At 53.5% G+C, this 20161-nt stretch overlaps 5 protein-coding genes across 5 annotated transcripts; 3 read left to right on the top strand and 2 right to left on the bottom strand.

Annotated features, from left to right (window-relative positions):
- Positions 1 to 1666: 1666 nt before the first annotated feature.
- N0V89_011878 (uncharacterized protein) lies at positions 1667 to 5465 on the top strand (the record flags this gene model as incomplete). The annotated part of the gene is made up of 3 exons (XM_056220604.1): positions 1667 to 2825; positions 2875 to 5190; positions 5239 to 5465. The coding sequence occupies 3 exons, from the start codon at positions 1667 to 1669 to the stop codon at positions 5463 to 5465; spliced, it is 3702 nt and encodes a 1233-aa protein (XP_056065907.1).
- A 1049-nt stretch (positions 5466 to 6514) lies between these two features.
- Positions 6515 to 10901, bottom strand: CFT1 (mRNA cleavage and polyadenylation factor subunit; the record flags this gene model as incomplete). Its single annotated transcript, XM_056220603.1, has 8 exons — positions 6515 to 6534; positions 6584 to 7076; positions 7129 to 7658; positions 7706 to 7901; positions 7949 to 8308; positions 8359 to 8532; positions 8579 to 8847; positions 8900 to 10901. The coding sequence occupies 8 exons, from the start codon at positions 10899 to 10901 to the stop codon at positions 6515 to 6517; spliced, it is 4044 nt and encodes a 1347-aa protein (XP_056065906.1).
- Positions 10902 to 11286: 385 nt separating this feature from the next.
- N0V89_011876 (uncharacterized protein) lies at positions 11287 to 13103 on the top strand (the record flags this gene model as incomplete). The annotated part of the gene is made up of 2 exons (XM_056220602.1): positions 11287 to 11845; positions 11893 to 13103. The coding sequence occupies 2 exons, from the start codon at positions 11287 to 11289 to the stop codon at positions 13101 to 13103; spliced, it is 1770 nt and encodes a 589-aa protein (XP_056065905.1).
- Positions 13104 to 14298: 1195 nt separating this feature from the next.
- On the top strand, positions 14299 to 15849 carry N0V89_011875 (uncharacterized protein; the record flags this gene model as incomplete). Its single annotated transcript, XM_056220601.1, has 2 exons — positions 14299 to 14306; positions 14403 to 15849. 2 exons carry the CDS (start codon positions 14299 to 14301, stop codon positions 15847 to 15849), a joined length of 1455 nt encoding a protein of 484 aa, XP_056065904.1.
- Positions 15850 to 17658: 1809 nt separating this feature from the next.
- On the bottom strand, positions 17659 to 18816 carry cdc16 (the record flags this gene model as incomplete). Its single annotated transcript, XM_056220600.1, has 3 exons — positions 17659 to 17782; positions 17836 to 18593; positions 18700 to 18816. 3 exons carry the CDS (start codon positions 18814 to 18816, stop codon positions 17659 to 17661), a joined length of 999 nt encoding a protein of 332 aa, XP_056065903.1.
- Between the last annotated feature and the right edge of the window lie 1345 nt (positions 18817 to 20161).

Below are 20161 nucleotides of genomic sequence, written 5' to 3'. Positions count from 1 at the left end.
GACTATCTGCACGACACCAGCCATTTCCCGGCGCGGGAGGTTCTCGTCAGCTGTACCGCGACTCCGCACACGATCACTTCAATGGTTCGCGCTTTCGACATGTTCGAATTTGATATTCCGAATTTAGAAGCAACGCGATGACGCAGGCAGAGAGGGGCTCATGCGCTGTCAATTGACTCGATTGCTACCCTTCACGATTTGCAGTTGCGAAGACGAATGGGATGCGAGCGCAATGTGGGAAGCGGGCTCGTTCGGGCCTAGCACTGTCTCAAGTTGTGCTTGTCAGAACGGGCAGGGGCTGTGAAACCGCCGTCGGAGGTGTTGTGCAGGGGGTTCGCAGGAACCCCTGTGGGCGGGTGACGCATGGTGTTGTCGAGAGGCGATGAGCAGATCGCGATGGCCAGACTAACGATGTCCATAATGGAGATCATATGGAGGTGATGATGTAGCTGAGCATATCGAAGACAACAAATCCTGAGATTGACAGCAGGAGGCATATGTCATCGTGAGGAGGAGTGGCGGAGGTGACCCGATGCCGAGGCCTCCGGAAACGACGAGGGCGCCGCAAATGTGAGTTGGGGAAGGAGGTGGGAGGTGCTCGTGGATTGTCTCGTGTGAACGCCTCGAGAGACGGGACGGCCCAGAGGCGCAAAATCGTGCCTCAGAGACAAATGATTCAGGCCTCGTGTGACTCCCAGATGGACTTTGCGAGACAGCTGGCTGTCTTTGTTTAGTTCCACTGCCACAGCATTAGGCGGTCAACGTGATGGCAGCGTGCTGGCAGGCCAGGCGGTGAGAAGGCCAGGATCGCTGGACGCAAGGAAACAACAACGATGAGACGACGATGAAAGCGAGGGTCTCCGTCGTCATGGCGTTGGATCTTGGTGTCACCCCAGCCACGGCGAGGGTTCTTCTTGTCGCAGGCGAGGTCAATTGGCTGCGAGCTCGCGTGGGTGAATGAGGTCGACTAGCGACCGCGACCAGCATCGCCAGCCAACCGTGTGCGACAGAGGTGTTGAAATGAGAAAACCTCCACGACGCGCCTGTTGTTGCTCCTCTACATGACCGAACTGCGACGGGGCCTGCGTGCGTCGAGAATTGAATTGCACTGCGTCTCCGTTGGCGTGTTGCACGCGAGACAAGCTTTTTAGCGTATTCTCGCTGCGGCGCAGAGGCGACTGCGCGCATTCCATTGGTCGCTGTAGCAATCGCGGGCTCCGCTCAATTTCTACAGACAGAGACCACAGCCCGACGCGCACCCCCAGTAGCGCCGGCAAGCAGCTCCTGCGTCTGGCCCTGCTCCTGCTCGACGCCAGTCGCGCTCCCTCATCGTTCCCTCCAGCATCAATTCTCACCCACAGTCACTCGTTACTCGTTTCAGACACCGCCACGGGCGTGCAATCGCCCATAATCTTCAGGCAGCGCCGCGCATCCGCTTGACGTCGCCGGCTCGCTTTGGCCCGCTCAAGCAGGCACTCGTACGCCAATCGGGAGGAGCCCACCGCACCCGTCCAGGGCAGGAGCTGCCTCAGCACACCAATCCCGACTATCCTCCCCTCGGCCATGGTCGTCGCCATCTGCGCTTGCTGACCGCGCTCTCTCCTCCAACACACCACCCGTTATTCTTTCGACACGCTCGAACCCGAGCTGTCGCCGCTCGCTGGCCATGAGGGACCCGTTCTCCTCACTGCTGGCGTCGCGCGCCGGCAAGCTCGCCCTCTCGCTACTCCTGGCCTCGCCAGACCTAATATCTCGAACCAACGCTTTCACTTTCAACCCCATACCCTCCCCTAATATCGACATCCAAAGATTGGGCCGCGTCGCCCTTGCCGGCGACTTCGACTCAATATCGCTCTACGAATACGAAGGACAGAACCAGGACGCCGCGACCAATGGTCTCTACTCTCGATTTCCAAATGGCTTGTTTGCGAAAATACAAAAGACTGATGGTGAGGTCAGGGCCATGTGCAGGTATACCAATGACGATCTGGACGCAATCGTCGTAGGAGGCAACTTCACTAGCGTCGACGGCGAGTCTACCCCAGGAGGCATTGCTCTCATCGACGTAAATACGGGAAATGTGACAGCCACAACCGGATTGACTGGGCAGGTCAACGCTCTCTACTGCGACGCTACCCGCCAACAAGTCTATGTCGGAGGCATTATCGATGGCGGCAATTCCACCAATGCCATAATATGGAAGGCAGACAACAGTTGGGCGAATCTACCGTTCAAAGGTTTCGATGGGACGGTCCATTCTATCGTTCAGGGTCCAAACAACACCATCGTCTTTGGAGGACAGTTTCAAAATCTGAATGGAATCAATCTGTCCGGAAACGGCACCGCAGAAAACAATACCCAGTCTTTGCCGATCGGATCTGCGACTATAACGGCTCAGACCAGCTCAGGACAAGCAGGCTTCACCGATCCCAAGGCCATCGTCTGCAAGGACGATACCAAGATCCAAGGTTCCGGCTCCACATGGCTCCTGGCAGACAACAGTGCCGGGTTCTGGAAGGCGGAGTTCGGTTTCGGATTTCAGCCCACTCAACTCCAACTGCACAATACCAATTTCGAGGGTCGCGGTACCAAGGAATTCCGTTTCACTGCCCTTCCGGATGGTGGCATCATGAACTTGACCTACAGCGATCCTAGCACCGGAGAGCGCAAGTTCTGTGACGCCACCTGCCCCCTACCGCAAGGAAACACGAGTGCTCAAGTGTTTGACTTCGTGAACGTTGTGGGCATGAATACATTTCGCATTGACATCTCTCAGTGGTATGGCGATGGTGGAGGTCTTAATGGGATCGAACTTTTCCAGACCGGTACGTGTTGAATCGTTTTCCGCAAGAACCTTTCTTCTAACCATGATAGACGTTTACGCCTATGCCATTCAAGAATTCAACGCGCCGAAATGTGGAGGTGCTACAAGCGGTGGTCAAGCGACTGCCGTGGGCAACTGGCAGTCTACCCCTTCTCATGACAGCAACTCAAAATACCTCACTGCGACCCTCGACACTGCTGACTACTCACCAAATTCCACCTATGTTGTCTTTCGACCGGACGTTCCACAGTCCGGTAATTACACCATCAAGATGTACACTCCTGGCTGCCAGGGTGATGGGACATGTGGTACTCGTGGCCGAGTCAACGTGACTGGCTTCATGGAATCCGGCTCTGGCCCGACCAGCGTTATATTGGCCCAAACAAACGATTTTGACAAGTACGACGAAGTTTACAACGGCCATGTCGACGTTACCAACGGTTTCCGTCCTGAAGTCACCCTGGCTCCTGTTGCTGGCCAAAACCCCGGCACAAATGTGTTGACAGTAGTCGCCCAGAGAGTGCGCTTCGAGATCCGCACGGCACAGGACAATGGCACAGAGATCAATGGCCTGTTCGAATATGATCCCGACCAGCAGATTACCAGTACGAACTTCACTGCTACCACCATCGACAAAGCTGGCGCAAGCCTCAATCCGCAAAGCTCGGCCATTGTCAACACCCTGGTAACATCGGACAGTCGACTGTACGTTGGGGGAAACTTCACGAATGGAGACGGGCTCAACTACATATTTGCCGTAGCTGACAGTGGACCTACCAAGCTCAGCGGCAATGGTCTCAACGACCAAGTCGTCACCATATACCAAAGCGGATCGACCCTCTACGTTGGTGGCAACTTCACTAATACCCAGGACAATAGCAATGGCGACCTGGGTCGTGTTGCTGCTTATTCTGACGATAAGTGGCAAGCACTCGGCGCTGGTGTCGATGGCCTGGTCACTTCCATTGTCCCTATTTCGAATTTGACCGGCAATGCGACTGAGGATGTTCTAGCCATCACCGGTGATTTCGAGAATGTGCGTGCTTTTGGCGACAACCCTTCCTTTTCCGCGGATGGATTCGCTATATGGGTACCATCTCAAAACAACTGGTTGCAAAACCTGGACCTTACAACAATTGCAATCTCAGGCAGTATCACGACGTTCGCCCAAATGAATGATACCGATCGCTTCTACGCAGGCAGCATCAGCTCGCAAGGTTTAGGCGCAAGCGGAGCTGCTGTGCTGAACAGTAACAACACTTTGAGCAGCCTCGGGATCAACGTTGACCTTGAGCAACAGCAGCAAGCGTCGCTACGCAAGCGAGCGTTGACCGCAGGCCAGAATGTTACAAACACTGGGATCTCCACTGCTATCTTCCACAAGAATGGTGACAATATCGACAAGACGGTCCTTGCAGGTCACTTCGCTGTCACAGACAAAGATGGTCAGAACATCACTAATGTCGTCATTATTGACAGCAACAACGCGATCACCGGTTTTGGCGATGGGGTAGACTCGAATTCGACTTTCGGCGCTCTTGGTCTGCTTGGTGATGTCCTTTTCGCTGGTGGCCTAGTCACTGGCAAGGTCGGAGACAGCAGTGTAGCCGGGGTGGTTGCGTACGATCTCGCCAACAATAAGTTTCAAGACAGCCAGCCCCCTGCCCTCCAGGGCACCAACGTCACGGTCAACGTCATCGCCCCAAGACGCAACTCTCAAGACGTCTTTGTGGGAGGTCAATTCGACTCAGGCGGAGCACTGAGCTGTCCAGCTCTCTGCGTTTGGGACAACGAACGTAAACAGTGGAACACTCCTGGCGCAGACATCTCTGGTGTTGTCACCAACCTGCTATGGGTCTCGGATACCAAGGCATTGATTGCAGGTGACCTCACCGTTGGCACCAACAAGACCAAAGTCTCCACGTATGATTCTACAAACAGTCAGTTCCAGGAAGTTGCAGGAGCTGGCGCCCTCCCCGGGACAGTGGACGCTCTTTGCCCCGCCAACCTGGATGGCTCTCAGATGTGGGCTGCTGGTAAAACGAGTGATGGTAGTACCTTCCTGCAGCGTTTCGATGGGGGCAAATGGAATGCGGTGGATGATAAGTTGCTAGGCCCCGGCACTAACATCCAGGGTCTACAATCTCTGCCTCTGAGCCAGGACCACCAGAAGTCGGACCTGCTGGATCAAAACCAAGCTCTGCTGATACTAGGACAAGTCAACATCACCGGCTTCGGTGTCGCATCGGCAGCTCTGTTCAATGGTACTACCTTGACACCCTTTCTTTTGTCTTCTGCAAAGGGAGGCTCATCTGGTAGCCTGTCGAAGGTAGTGGCGGAACACGAGGATTTCTTCAGTGGAGGAGGTAAGATGATCATCTTCTATTTTCCGCATTGCGACTAACATAATACAGGCAACGGTCTGGCTCTTGGCTTCATCGTCCTCATTGCGCTCGCCATAGCGCTCGCTCTTACCTTCCTACTGGTAGTTGCCGGTATCCTGATCGAATGGTACCGCAAGAGGGCAGCGGGCTATTCCCCAGCTCCCACGTCATTCACGGATCGCGTCGGCAACCAAAGTCGGATACCGCCTCAAGAGCTTTTCGGCACTCTCCGGGGACCCCAGGCGCCCACGATATGAGTGATCCCTATTCGATACCCAACGATGTCAGAGCATATCGTACAAGTCTACTAGCATCGGACGTCAAGACTATCATCTGCAGCAACTTCAGCGGCCAAACGACTGTCTAAAGATCACAGCACTACCCTGTGATCACCTTTTCGCTTCTTGTCGATCCTTCCTTCCGGATTGGTATGTTGATATGACAACGACTTTTCCGACACATCACTTTAACATGGCAACTCTTTACTTTGCATGGCCGGCGTTGATAGTTCATCCGATATGCATCCGCTCCATAGAGCCATTATCAGGAAAGCATTGCTCGCGGATACCCCTGCCCTTTCCGACACCTGGATCTGGCTTGGTCAACGGCAAGGAATTACTGGCGGCAGAAGTGGTAGTGCAGCGGGCGTAAAGCTGCAGTTCTTTTTCTTCTGGGATTTTTTGTTACTTGATACCACTACCGCTATACATAGCGGTTAAGTTTCTTTTTTTTTTCTACACTACTGCCTCTCTTTCTTTTTTCGTTTGACGTGCCGGAAGTGTAGTGCTTCGCGGCTGTACAGCTAATGTGTACATCTAAGTGAAGGAGTGAGTAATGGGCGTGGGGAGGCGGGGTGAACGCCGCGTTTGTGGATGCGTGCGTAGAGAGGAGCGGTGGTGAAGGTGAAGGTGAAGCGGAAGGTGGAGGGGAAGTGTGTACATTTAGGTGGGCTGTATCTAGTGAAGGTGAGACTGAGTGTCCACTGGATTTAGTGAATAAGATCAGTATGTAGTGCACTTGCCTGCTTTTCCTTTTTGTGTCCTTCCGTCCCATCAACCATGAGCCACATACTATGAGATGAAAGGTCACTTGTCCAGGCACAAGGTCTAGAATGAGATAGTGACAGAAACATTCAACTCGCATCGCTATATGAAACACTCTGCCTGCACTCCCCTATCACACCACATCGTTGATGCTACAACCATTCATCGCAAAAACTCTCCTCGACGACCAAAGACACCCCATCCGGCCAGCACCTCTCGTTCGCCCCAAAATACCCACTCCTCTCCTTCTCCGCCTACTTTCCCTAATCCTTCTCTCTGCCGACTGTACCCCAGCTCTCCCCACCGCATAACCAGATTCCCGTCCAACACACCTCCCTTGCCTCCCTCACCCACGTCCCCAGCGCCCACACGCCACGCTTTGGGGTTCAGTCCGCACGGCGAGTCGAGCGTGTTGGCGAGGTAGGTAGTCAAGCTAGCGAGGCGACGGTACGTAGATTCGCCGAGGGGCGTGAGCAGCGCCAACGTGCCCGATTGGGTCGTGTGTAGAATCTGATGTGTTGTCGTGGCGCCCTGTTCCGGCTCTGCAGCGTCGAAAGTCGAGCTGGGGGCGGCGGGGATGGCCAAGCTGGAGGTGAGCAGGTGCGTTGTGGAGGGGAAGTGGCCTGTGTGGAAGGTGCCTCTATGCAGAAGGCGGATGCCGCTGAGAGACTTCGGATTGTCTGGGTCGAAGGCGAGGATTTGGAGGTTCATGTCTGCGTCTGCGACGACGAGGGAGAGGGATTTGGAGGGGGTGCGGAAGGAAGTCGCCGGTGAGGGCTTCGAGGTGGTTTTTGGAGCGCCCGAAGAGGAGCATTTTGTAGGGCTCTTCCTGGGGGTTGTTAGGTGACGGGGGAGGAGGGATAGGTGGAGAACTTACAGTGTATCCTGTGAACCAAAGGCCTTTGAAAGCGTCGCCCATCATGAGCATGCCTGTGCCTGGGAGCGTCTTCAAAAAGGTGACGTAGCACTGCATGTCCATGAAAGCTACCGGCAGCAACGTGCCATCTTCCTTGAGGCCGCGGACCATGCACTTCTGGCCCTGTGCCATGATGAGGAAGCCTTGTGACCCGAGCTCGGAAACGGCAGACACGGCGCCTTTGACTTCGTCTTTGACGATGAGGCGTAATCGCCTGTTCGTCTCCGGTCGGTCTGGCTCAGGAACCACGGTGATGACTTCAAAGATGCGGATGCAGCCTTTGGTAGCCAGGTCTTCGCCATGCACGGTAGATGTGCCGACTGCAATCAGTTGCTTGCGCTCATGTGTGGTCTCGGAGACCTCGAGATTGAGTGTCTTGATGCAGAGAACTACTTCCTGGGGATCAAGAACGTGCGTGTCGATAACGGACCAAGTCTGTTCGTCGATAACTTTGAGGACGCCCGTCTCGACGTGCGGTTTGAAAGTTATATCTTCACGTTTGTTAGCTCGTCTTCCATTGGAATGTATGCATGCACACCTTCTGGCTTCCACTCGTAGTGGTATGTATCGTCTTGTAGCATGTACTCTTCTTGCTGGCCGGTACCGACGACGTACAAGCCTCTAGGATGGTAAGAGAATGCATGTATTTCGGAGCCCAGGGGCATCTTGCGTGCCGCCCATCCGAGATGCCCGTAGTGGGTCTGAGCGGGAAGCTGCGAGATCCTCAAGGTGTCCTGGCGCTCGTTAGCAGTGCCGGGCCGCTAGGTGTTTGATCTCTTACATCAGCGTCGAGATACGCGAGACCTTTCTGGCACGCAGAGGTGTTGAATCGCGTCAATCCTTTGACAGCTTTACCGTGCAAGCCAATGACGCGTGGTGCACTAGAAGCCTCCTTGAGGATGAATGCAGGAGATGTGCCCTTCTGGAACACCGTGCTGTATCCGCAGACATCATCCAGCGCTACCAGAGTACTTCTCAATCCAACTTCAGCGTCTGTCGAGTCTAGTTCGTCTGTATATTTGGGTAGATGCTGCTGCGATAGCTTTATCCACCTCAGGTTCGTGGTCCAAGGATCAGATGCTGATCTTGCAGGGTAGTGGAAAGCTTTGTATATGATAAGATCGTCGGTAGAATTGCGAACCTAGTGCCCCAATCAGTATGTGGGTAATTTGTAGGCCAAAATCATCTTACAATTAGGTGTGGCGAACGCGATGTCGAGTCACCAATGTCCGCCGCGATGATCTCGGTGATGGTCGCTTTGGACGTACTCCGTTTCGGGTAGTAGTCTGCGGTAAGGAATGGAGGCAGGAAAGCTAAGCCTTCAGCGACATATATAGGTTTGCTCATGTCGGACGTTGCAAAAACCTGTTTATGTAAGCCTTCGTTTTTGGCATCGTGAGTTGACTCGTACATGGAGGCCACCCTGATGTGTCAAGAGAAATGCATAGATCTCACTGGACGCCGAGGACTTGTAGAGAGACGCAGACAACCATTGGGTCGAAACAAGCCCGCTGGCCTCGACTTCTTCCACTTCGCCATCACCGCTGGCTTGGTACAACTTGACGCTAGAATTTTCTCTCAAGATGAGCATGTACGGATCGGCGAACGTGGCATTCAGTATGTGGAGCCCGTCGTTACCCTCGTCGTCCTCCATGGTAATGATTTGCTCCATGTTCAAATCTGCTTATGGATTAGATGCAATACCAAGCAACACCAGGAGCATTCGACCTACCGGAGTCATAAGTTCTGGCCTCGCTCTGCATGATCTGAACGATCTTAGTTCCCTTCGCAAGCGTTCCGACACTCAAGGTTGAGCCTTCTTCTCGTTCAAAGTCGCCTTTGCTGGTCTCTTCCAGTTCTTTCCCGCTGACTTCGTAAACGACCGTACTCTCACTACCATCTTCGTCTATTTTGCTAACGACTAAATACTGGTCATAGTCGGCGTCCGCAGACATGTTCGCTTCCGCATCTTCGCCAAAATCAGCTGTGATCCCACCAGGGGCTTGTTGCCTGGCGTGCACAGCCCATAAACCCTTCGCAGATGGTAGGTCGATCTGAGCAAGATTGGTGGGGTGAATTTCGCGATTGAGTGCAGTGATATTTCCAGCAGCACCTCGTCCGCAGGCGACCATGATTTCCCCAGTGGTGGGGTATTGTGCCGCTGCATCTGTGTGTAGTATGGTGTCCTTTATCGGAGCAATACTAGGCAGGGTATCGTGTATTCTGAACGTGTAGCTGCCTGGAGCTGTAGGTTCAGCAGCAGCAGCAGTGATCTTTTTCACTGCCGGTGCTGTGTCGTTATAGAGGTCATCGTCGAGGTCGTCAACCTCTTCGTCCTCTTCAACATCCATATCGTCATCCGTCCCGACTTCCGATGCCTTCCTAGCCAGCGATCCGGTTTTACCTGCGGCTTGCCAGCCTAGCAGAACAGAGTCACCATCTTCGCTGCCCACGAAAATTCTCCCGCGTCCCAAGTTCGACAAGCATGATGCTGCCGAGCTCAAAATTTCACCGCCATGATCTGCAGTAACGCGCTGTACAGTCATCGCCGACACAGTCCGACCGTCGAGCGTGAAGGTCAAAGTGAGTATTTTGCCATTGTTCAAGACGATGAGTACATCGCCTGTGTCTGCTGACAAGAGCTCGATGTTGCAGCCTTCGAGATGCAGAGCAAGGTCCGTCTGGTCTTTCAGGGAGAACGCCGTGCTTGACTTGGCGAACTCGTTCACGGCCACTCCTGTTGTCTTTCCTGCCACATCCACATGTATGATCTCATTGCTTCCGAGGAGTAATGCTCCACCAATTGGCGATGGTAGGGGTATAACCCGCGTAAGGTCGTAAGGCAATCCATGTACGCTGTGGAGTATTGTGGACGACTTGTCTCCGAGGTCGAGAGAAAAGACAGTGTACGTGAGGTGGTCTTTCCGCTCGGGGAGCAGAGACGGTGCTGTGGCTTTCGACGAGGCGATTATACCAAAGGTGGGTTCGCGGGACTCGTGCAAGAAGGCGAGGTGCACAGGATGGGTCAAGGTAGGGTCGAGAGATGTGAGAGGTAGCACAAAGGAGGCAGAGTAGGGTGTCTTTTGCTCGGACTCAGTGCCATTCGCATCTCGCATTTTGGCGTCTTTCTGAGCGTCCATGTCAAAGTCATCTTCCTCCTCGAACACATCCCGCTGCCTAAAGGGCAAGATAGCAAGATTGTGCACGCCGAACTTGAGAGCAGCGCATCGGTTGCTCGGGTCTGCCGTCAAGAAGTTATACGTGTCTTTGAGCTCAGTGGACCAAGGCGATATCCCAGGCAAGTCTGGATTCTCATAGTAGTGTATTGATATGGTATGGAGGTTGTACGTCTCCGGGTCCCATTCCACTAAGCTGAGCTTTGCGTCTCGAAATGCCACCAGCAACGCCTCCGCCTTTGACTTCGCGTTGAGCACTTTCACCCTCGCCAGCGATATTACGGTGCCGGCCAGGGGATATTCGCCCACCAGCACCAACTTCGTCGTGTTCTCTGTCCGCTGCAGGGGCAGATCCACCGCCTCGGTGTCTAGCAGCGGGCCTGCATTCTCCGTCGCATCGTCACTCGAGGCTGCGCCAGTCACAGTGGACTTGAGCTCGAAGATCTGCAGTAACGAATTCCTCGCGACGACCAGATTGTTCGCCCTCGATGCGAGGAAAGGAAGGTTGACAGCATGGCTAACGGCGGTCGGTGGCGCGATTTCAGTGTAACACTGCATGGTGAGGTGGTGTCGCAGTCCCGCTGCTCGTCATATCGTGGGTATATGGGCGAGGTATTCGGTTGTTAGCAGCAATTCACGTTTCGTTGTCCATCAATTCTCTCGCGTTCAATGAAAGCTCCACGCCAAGCCGCGTAGCGTGCCACTGTGCGTTCGTGCAAAGGAGCTTGGACCATGTTCGTGTTTGCGGCGCTGTCGATCAACAACGTCATCCGCGATATGTGGTTGCCTTGTTTCGCATCATCCTTCGTCGAGCTTCGACTCACGGATCTGCCGTTATACCAAAAAGGTGAGCTTCCAGAGCGTTGCAGAAGCTTTATTTGAGCACTGAGCCCTGACTTCCCAGCAAAGTGTTCCAACGTACAGCTACCGGATCTCCGCCATCATGGCGCTCATACAGACCAGCTTGATCTGGGTCGCATACGCCGTCGCAGTCGCCATTCTACTCGCAATCGCTGCAATCTTCGTATTCCTATACCAGACGCCCCGCGACCGTGCGGCGTCCGTCACTACGATATGCATCTTCACGACCAGCGCTCTCTTAGCCACGGTGCTGCTCGTACCCGTCGACATTGCCCTCGTCTCGTCCACATCGCTCTCTAGTCAAGGTCGCAAGAAGGACTGGGCCACGCCAGAGCGTGTTGATAACATTCTTTACACGCTTAAGATCGTCTATTATACATTGTATTCGCTGGATGCAGTGCTGTGCTTGCTCGTGGTACCCTTCACTTACTTTTGGTATGAGGAATATGATGAGGACGCTGCTGAACATGGCGAGCAAACCGCTGGACAGAGGTTCTGGGGTGCCTTCAAATATACGATCGCCTTTATCGTCTTTGTGGTCATCATCTTCCTTATTGGATTCTTCGTTCCGTTCGCAAAGCAAGCCAAGGACGATGATCGTCTGGATCTCGACTACTTCAAGCATCTCCTGGCTGAGAACCGTAAGTCAGCATTACACGCATTTCTATGCCTGACTGACCAATGTTAGATGGCGAACGCGCCTTGTCATTTGCACTGGGTCTTCTGATGCTGATTGGAACCGTTCTCTACGTGCTGTACACGGGCGCTGGCCTCGCGCTCCTCCCGGTTGCCATGATCAAGTCGGCTCCTTCCGTTAGCGCACCAATGCTGGCCGCGAATACTGCTTCCCAACTCGAATCCAACCGCGAACGCCAGAGGCAGCTCGAGGGTCGCAGTGAAGGTCGCCATGGCGGTTTGGATCCACGGGACCGACGCGAACTTGAAGCCTTGGTCCGCGAGGAGCGCACACTCATCCGTCGCGAACGCCTGGCTGCCGAATCCAGTGGGGAGGACCGTCACTGGCTTGTCAAGGCCTGGATCAAGATTGAGGCCGTCTTCCGTCCTTTGAAGTTTATTGGAGGTTTTCTCCTGATGGTGCTGGCACTTCTCATATTCGCCAGTATGCTTATTACTGGCATTGACAAGGCCAAGAACTCCATCTGCAAGTCTCACTGCGGATACATTCTGGGTCACATCAACATCTTCCAGCCGCTGAACTGGATCCTGGTCAAGTCTTCCAAGGTCTTCCCCATTGACTACATCCTGTTCTTGTTACTTGTACTATTCTTCTTCTGCTCTTCCGTTGTTGGCATCGCAACTGTCGGTATCCGCTTCCTCTGGCTCACCCTCTTCAAGATCCGCAAGGGCCACACCTCCCCACAAGCCCTGCTTCTGGCAACCGCCCTGCTTAACCTCATCGTTCTCGCCATCAACTACTCCGTCGCCATGGTCGTAGCCCCTCAATACGCCACCTTCGGTCCTCAAACCTTCTGCGACCGCGAACCGCGTCACCCGGGCGAACAACCCAGTTGCAAAGATCACAAGGCTGATATCAAGCCGTGCACAGAGATAGCTACCAACCACTACGCCAAGGATGTGTGCACACCCAGTGTTCTTAGCACCTTCATCAACCGTGTAACCATCAACTTCCCGTTCTTCGGTGTCGTGCTATTCTGGGCACAGTTCGCCTTCCTGGGTGTTTACCTTATTGTGTTCCTCACCACGTTGTTCAGGACCCCCAAGTTGAACCAGGAGCAGATCGACCGTGATTTGGAGGAGGACGAGGAAGAAGGCTTGCTCGCGAGCACAGGACGAAGATTCAATGCTACTTGGCAGGACATCACCGGAAGGGCGAAGAGGAGCTATGGAACCACAGAAAACAATGGAGAGAGGAGTTAAATATGACATCGTAAGATGTGAGTGGTATGCCTACTACATGGACGCGGAGGAATATGAAAAGTTTGTGACAGTGAGTTGTACACCCTGTAACATACACCAGGCTGGCATTTATTTGGCTTTGGCTTTGGGATGGGATACCTGCATATGTCGGCGCTCGGCGTTCTGTAACCTGAGATACTCAAATTGATGTGTTGAATTCAAGCATGGTCTGGTGTGCTCTGTCTACTGCTTCTAACAATCCATCGTAGTTGCACGCAGGTGAGCGTCCACAGTGGCCGAACGTATAAGTCGGACTTCATGGCGGTAGCGCCTCCTGTTTGTGAACGCCCACGCTATATTTGTACGTCTCAGCTTCGAATACACCTCGTAGAATAAGTTGTCCCAATGTCGCTTGCCAACCTTTCGCTACATCGCCGACCTCAATCCTAACGAGCGAGCGCCTGGAAGAGTTATTTCCTCGGCCTCTGACATCGAAAAGTGGACATAGAGGCGCTGACTGGCACAGCCATGTACTCGAAGAGTGTTTGTGCATAATGAGTCGCACCTTCCCCACGAAGCAAGTGCTCGCTTCAATGCCTCTCTCCCGACTGATCACGCCTTCCTCGATCTCGCCAAACTGACATATGCCTCAAAGGTATTGCCTCTTCCATGTGTAATGCCATCACCTTGTTTTTACATGATCTCGGGTCCGTATACCAACTCCATCTCGCCCATAGTATGTCTCGACACGTGTCTTGTTCCCTTTGCAATTCGGCTTGCTGATATCACCGACCTCCCTTTTTGGTAGGACCTACTTCGTTTCCTTCTGTTGTCTTGCAGCGGCGTGCATATGTACGCGCCCGTTCGCTGGCGTTATCGAGTATGTCTCAACCGTCTCCGGTCCACTGTTGGGCTCACCGACTCCGGCTCGAGCTTTTGGTCCTTCTACACGTGGCAGAACATTGGGCACCCACCACGGACAGAGCCCTACAGCCGTGAGTCTACTGTGCTCAGTTGCCTGGTGAACTAGGCACGAGCCACGGTGAGGTAAGCTGTTTTCAGTGCTCCATCGAACAAAACGCGCCCTTCACTTTTGCTCGAGTATCAAACACTGTTGCTCAAAACATCTGCGGCGCCAACAGACTGGCGAATTACACTCCGAATGTCATCAAACAACATGAAGGAATCCGACGTCCGCAGTGGCGATATGGGAACAATGTCAAGGTTCACGAAAAAGTAGGTTGAAATGCTGTTTTGAGCGAGTGTTTTGAGCGAGTGTTTTGAACGATCATACCATCCAGGACACGACTAATATCGCAGTTCGGACTGTTCGACTGCGTCCACTACTCCCACAGGAAGACTGACCCAGGTTTACGCGGCCTCCATGAATCCGCAGGCATGCCTCGTTGCACTGCCGAATGAGCTTCTCGTTGAAATTGCGAAGCACCTCAAACGAAAAGATCTGTTTAACCTCGGTATGGTGAACCGGAGTCTCTCGAACATCGCAATGCCTTTGATCTACGCTGAAGGCATCGATCCAAGCATGTCTCTGAAGTCTCGCGCAGCATTCGCCTGTCGTATCGACGAAGATCCCACGCTGGCCAAGCTAGTGAAGAAGGTTCATTTCAGATACGCTTTCACTAAACCTATGAAGTACCAGAGAGGCGTCGGCCCCAACGGCGAGCTCCCAGGTACTTTGGTATTGAACGAGCATCTCACAGCTATCCACGATAGGGCGACTGATCGAGAGCTCCAGATTCTGTCGACATCTGTCGCTGCCGCCATGTGGGTGGAAGAACTTGTCATCGAGGATACATCTTTCCGAGCTGTGGACGAGCATCGTACAGACACCATGTACTGGGCTCACCTGGTATACAACGGCGCTACGGCCTTGCCATCCTGGACACAGCCATTTAGCCATCTAAAGTCCCTCAAAGTCCGCTTTCCTCGAGAGGTAGCAGGATGGGTACGTCTGGAAAATTTCCTGCCCGTTATTGGGCTTCCATGCATCGAAGAGCTTCATCTCCAAGGTTTTGTCGAAACTCAGCCCCCCCAGAGCTGGGACTACAAGCCTAGATCTTCCAACGTCAAGGTTCTCATTCTTCAAGGTGCTTTCCTTCACTGGCAGATTGTTTCCTATCTCGTGGAATCATGCAAAGCTCTCGAATACTTCCACTACACATACACAGCTCTTATGTCCGCTCGACCTGGCTTCAATCCTCCCGGCTTCCATCCCAATAAGAATTGGGCTCCACACTCGTGGGCCGGAATCGGGCACGCACTTCAGACTCAGAAAGACTCTCTTCGTGGACTTGAGATCCTCTACGTGGTGGATTATGTGCGATTGGCGAGGGCGGCTGTGTTCCATCCTGTCTACGCCTGGCAAATTGGCACCCTGGGCTCTTTCGCTGACTTTGACAATCTGGTGCACCTCCGTGTACCTGTTGACGCCCTCATCCCCGCTTTCATTGTACCTGGTGCTGGATCGACATATCTCGCCGAGCGTCTTCCCGTTGGGCTTGAAACCTTGACCATGCGGTACGACAGAAACACGGAGCTGGCTGAGCTGCAGTGCATCCAGAGCATTATGGCAGTAATCGCAAGCAACAAGGGACGGAAGCTACGTCGATTACATCTGATCCTCGCCGATGATGTACCGTTCCAAAAGTACTCCATTGGCGGGTGTAAGGAGGCAGACATTCAGTTTGTCATCACGAGGACTCGTTCGCATTGGAGCGTGGGGAGGGTCGTGTACTGCACTGGGTGAGTTCCTTGATTTTTCTTCCCTACTTTTTCCTTCGGCGTGTTTGGATTTGGATAAGGGAGGTCTTCACAGTCGAGGAATAGCCTGGCCAAGGTGGAACCATGGAATGATGACGGGGAGGAACCGAATGGGTGTACAAGGGCTCGACGAGAAGTTGCACGAAGGCCACGAAACAGGATGGAAGACGGAGGTAATACTTGTTGAGGCGATTGGAGAGTTTTCCAACACTTCGTGAAGGGTTAGGAAAGGGAACGAACATATGGTGACTACGAAGAGAGAATGCAACTGTGCTCATACCGACCACACGCCAAGCTTGAACAATGCCACTACCAAAGTGATTGTGTACTCTTATTCTTCCGTAACGATGTCTTCACCAAAGCCTTCTCGGTCTCACATCTGTCGCCACCCTATCATTCCCCACCTCTCACACCTAGCGGAATTGATGACAGTGGAATTTGTGTTTGTATGTGTGCCTGCGACTTCAACTCCGATCTAAGTACATAGCATTAGGTTTGTGGGTCCCTCTAAATCCAGATGATAGAGATTGGTAACGCTGATCGACTCCTATCACGTAAGTGTGATGCAATTGAGGAGCAGCTTAGGTCAAGCCATTGTCTCACACATGGAATGACTGAGGTCACGATCGCAGTGTCGGCTACAGCTGCATGGAGAGCAGTAGCGGCATTCCCATGGAAGGACGGCGTTCGAGACAACGGAGGGATCGGCACAACGTAGGCGACGATGAGGTCGATCGATGGAAAGGGAGATGGTGGTGCTGCCACTTGTTGTTGATTAGACGCACTGCAAGCTGGACGTTAGTCAATTGATTTGAAGAAAGGCTCATGATGATGCTATGCAGTGATTATTGATTATGTTGCAGAAGTCCGCGCGATCGATTTCGATTACAAGTACCCGGCAGATGGTAGGATCTGCTGCACGATGTACAGCGGCCTATCGCCGTCCTCGGTAGCTGCTGTAACACATACATGCGCGGGAATGCGTCTTTAGAATTCGATGTCACAAGCTCTCAATGTCGCCTGCCCATGCCCAGTCTAGGGGCACTCATTTCCAAGTTCCAGCCATCTGGCCAGCTCCACTACCCACCGTGGAGGCGCCACCGCCAAGCCATGTGCTTGCGTGCTCTATAGCCAGCTTGACGTGCTCGTCTGGCTAGAACGTGAAACTTTCGAGGCTTCGCTTGGCCCTGACTAGAGAAAAGCAAAAGCAAGATTGGGCTGTTCTGCAAAGTAGATCTCGTAATGACATTATGCTTGAACTTGTGGGGGTGGAAGCTTGTTGTGAGTGGCGTAAACCGAGTAGACGCGACTGTCTGGCCTTGAGAATGTGTACGTAAGTAGCGCGTTAGGGCGGTGATTGAGGCTCTTCAGAAAGATTGAGAGGCTTGCGTAGACCTGGACGGGCCTGTCTGAACGTGAAGCTCCGCGGTACCGAAATGAAGGTATGCCCAACTGAAACATAATTCTTATTGGACCTAGGGATATGCTCATCGTAACTGAGGCTTCTAATTTTACGCCAAGCTCAGGGGTTCCAAACGAGCCCCGATACGTTTAGAGAGATCTGGAAAGTGGCCAAAGATAAAACTGTTGAAAGAGTACACTCACGGTCCAGCCGGAGTCTGATGAATTGTAATAAAACTGATACAGATAATGCCGCAAGCTTTGAGTAGGCGTGGACTCTTCATACAACAGCTATATGCTGAGATATCCTTTTGGGATCGTTCGTGACTTCGTTACTTCATACTCTTCAGGCATAACCTGGCCCCTCATTCTGGCTTTTTTACATTTTCGTGACTCATTTGGCATGGTTTACGATCTCCTCGTACATGTCTTCGGGTATCTTGCTGGTGAACCCCGTAGCCAGTGGGATAATCGCGCCGGCGTTCAACGCAGGGAAACTTCGCAGTTTTTGATTCGGGCTATGAGGCAGATTAGTGACACTTCAGTAGATTCCAAATAAGCTGTGACGAACCTTGAGCTGTTCAGAAGATCGTTACGCATCAGAACAAGCTGAGCGACTATGCATAGGATGTTCAGATGTGGGCCGTAGGCGAACAAGAAGTCCCATAATTTGAGGACTTCCGGTAGAGGGGATGTGCATGCGCACATGGTTAGGACGGAAGCGAAGGCGTATATCTTGGCTTCCATGTGGTAGCTCATCAGATGGGCGTACAGCTTCTCGTCGACGACCTCAAGAACCCGGTCCACCAGAGCCACCCCCTTATGCACGCCTTCCATAGATCCTCGCACGTAGCCTGGGCATTCCTGAGTGATGAGTCTTTCGAAGCCAGTGAAGGCCTCAACCTCGCTCCGTGCAGCGTACAGAAATGGACCGCACAGCACGTTCATGCCTTGCACGTAGCCAATCTGCTCAGCGTCGTTGGTAGTCGAAGCATCCGTCCGTATGCTGGCGGCAAGCGAGTGGCGGGACATCATGGCTGTATCAGGACTGCCTCCGAACTCAGACAATGTCGGCGGTGACTGCCACCCATTTACGCGGGCTTCATGCGCATCGTTGAGCCTCCACGCGACGGCGTTGAGCACACGCGTAATGCTATTCTGCGTGACGCGCCGACGGAAGAGTGGATCGCCCTGAAAGGTACGGAAAGTATCGTTTTGAATCTTGGTGTGCGCAGGCGACGCGCCTTGTCGGACGAGGTCAAGGTAGACGTCGGTTTTCAAAGGCGGCGTATTGAGTAGTATGAGCCATATGTACATGCGCAGTTCAGACTGTCATGGTGTATAGTTAGTGAGAAACACATGTATAGCGTAATTGTTTGAACGGTAGCGACCCCTCATTCTGGCTGAGGGGCATGCAATGGTAGTGGAGACGAACCATGCCCTCGCTGTTTGCGGGTATGCCGTCGGCCAGTATGGCGAAGCGCAGTTCATTGAGACCCTCCTCGACGCCCGGGGCAGGCCCCTTCAGCAAGAGCATATCAAGGTTCGGCATGGCGCTCAATGCCGAGATCAGATGTCGTCGGATGTTTGTTTGGAGTTTACTGTGGAGAGGTCTTCGGGACGTCGCAGCATGTGCGCGGGCTTGGCACGGCTCGTCGCTCGCAGCCTTCCATACATACAACGGTTCCCCGCAGACTGCAGCTGATTCTAAAACGACTTCCCTCATGTCCAAATCAAAAATCCTGCCGAAAAAAAGAGCTGGGGAAATGTGCCGTTCATGGGCGTACAGATCCGACGCCCACCCACCATCAGTGTGAGTTGGACTCTTACACAGTAGGGCACAGAACCAAAAACGGAAAAAGACATGGGCAGCTGCAGGCTTCACTCAAACACACACATTCGCTGGTTAGGTCTCGTAAGCACGCAAAGACATCGCACAAGGAGCCCTCCCATAGCCGACAGACACATCTTCGTCGCCTCGGACCCCACGTGCATGAATGCACGCCGCACAGCTGCTCGCCGTCTCGCTGCACGTCGCTCAATGCGACCCTAGGCTCAATACCGACTATTTGAGATGGCGACGGGTTTACAATCTATCGACGCGTTGTACGCAGTGTTTTCACGCCAGTAGCGCTGGGGCGCTGGGGCGCTGGGCGCTGTGGAAGTGCGTTCTTTCAGGTTTGATCTTTTCTGCGGCAGGCGACGTCACCATGGCCTCGCAAAAGGCGTCGTGGACTACTATGGCTTGCCCGAAGCGGCCTCAGCGTGTGCACGGCGCCTGGCGTGCCCGGCATGGAGAAAACGACATCGATGGGACCAAGCACGCAATTGCCATGACCCGAGGTGGTGATTGGCTGACAGCCCGGTCGTGTTTGCGCCAACCCTGTCGTCCCGCGCGCAGATCCTGGTAGCTTCATCGATCCGTGTGCGCGGCGCAGACATCAGCGCCCACCAAACCCACAAGCCAGGCCTGTCTTACCGATCTTCGCAGCGTCTTCGGGCAATTTCGTCACAGAGGAGTGCCGCTACTGGACGCGTCGAGATGGAAGGGACTTCCCTCTTTACCACCCTCCCCTTCACACGCACCCTCTACGCTACCAGATCAGATAGCGACGCTGTTGGCTAGATCTGCAGTCTTTGGGAAGCTGCGAGTGCCACTGTTCCTTCTTTTCTTGCCCCAGCGGCTTCGTTCGTAAATTACGCCCGTCACGCAATCCCACCTTCGTATCAGTCAATCCTGAACCGCGCATCCCAGAGCTAGGGTCAACCCTCTTCCAATTTGTGGCTTTTGAAGGCTGGTCTTCCACAGGATCCAGAGCTCGTCAGTTCGCACAAAAGCAACGCCAGGCCTTGGGTGCGCCGGCCGCTATATAGCCCAGCCGCCGAGTCCGTGTCTG

The sequence above is a fragment of the Didymosphaeria variabile genome, assembly GCF_027946475.1.
Source record: "Didymosphaeria variabile strain IMI 356815 chromosome Unknown scaffold_9, whole genome shotgun sequence".
NCBI lineage: Eukaryota > Fungi > Ascomycota > Dothideomycetes > Pleosporales > Didymosphaeriaceae > Didymosphaeria > Didymosphaeria variabile.
This window is presented reverse-complemented; position numbering and strand designations above follow the sequence as displayed.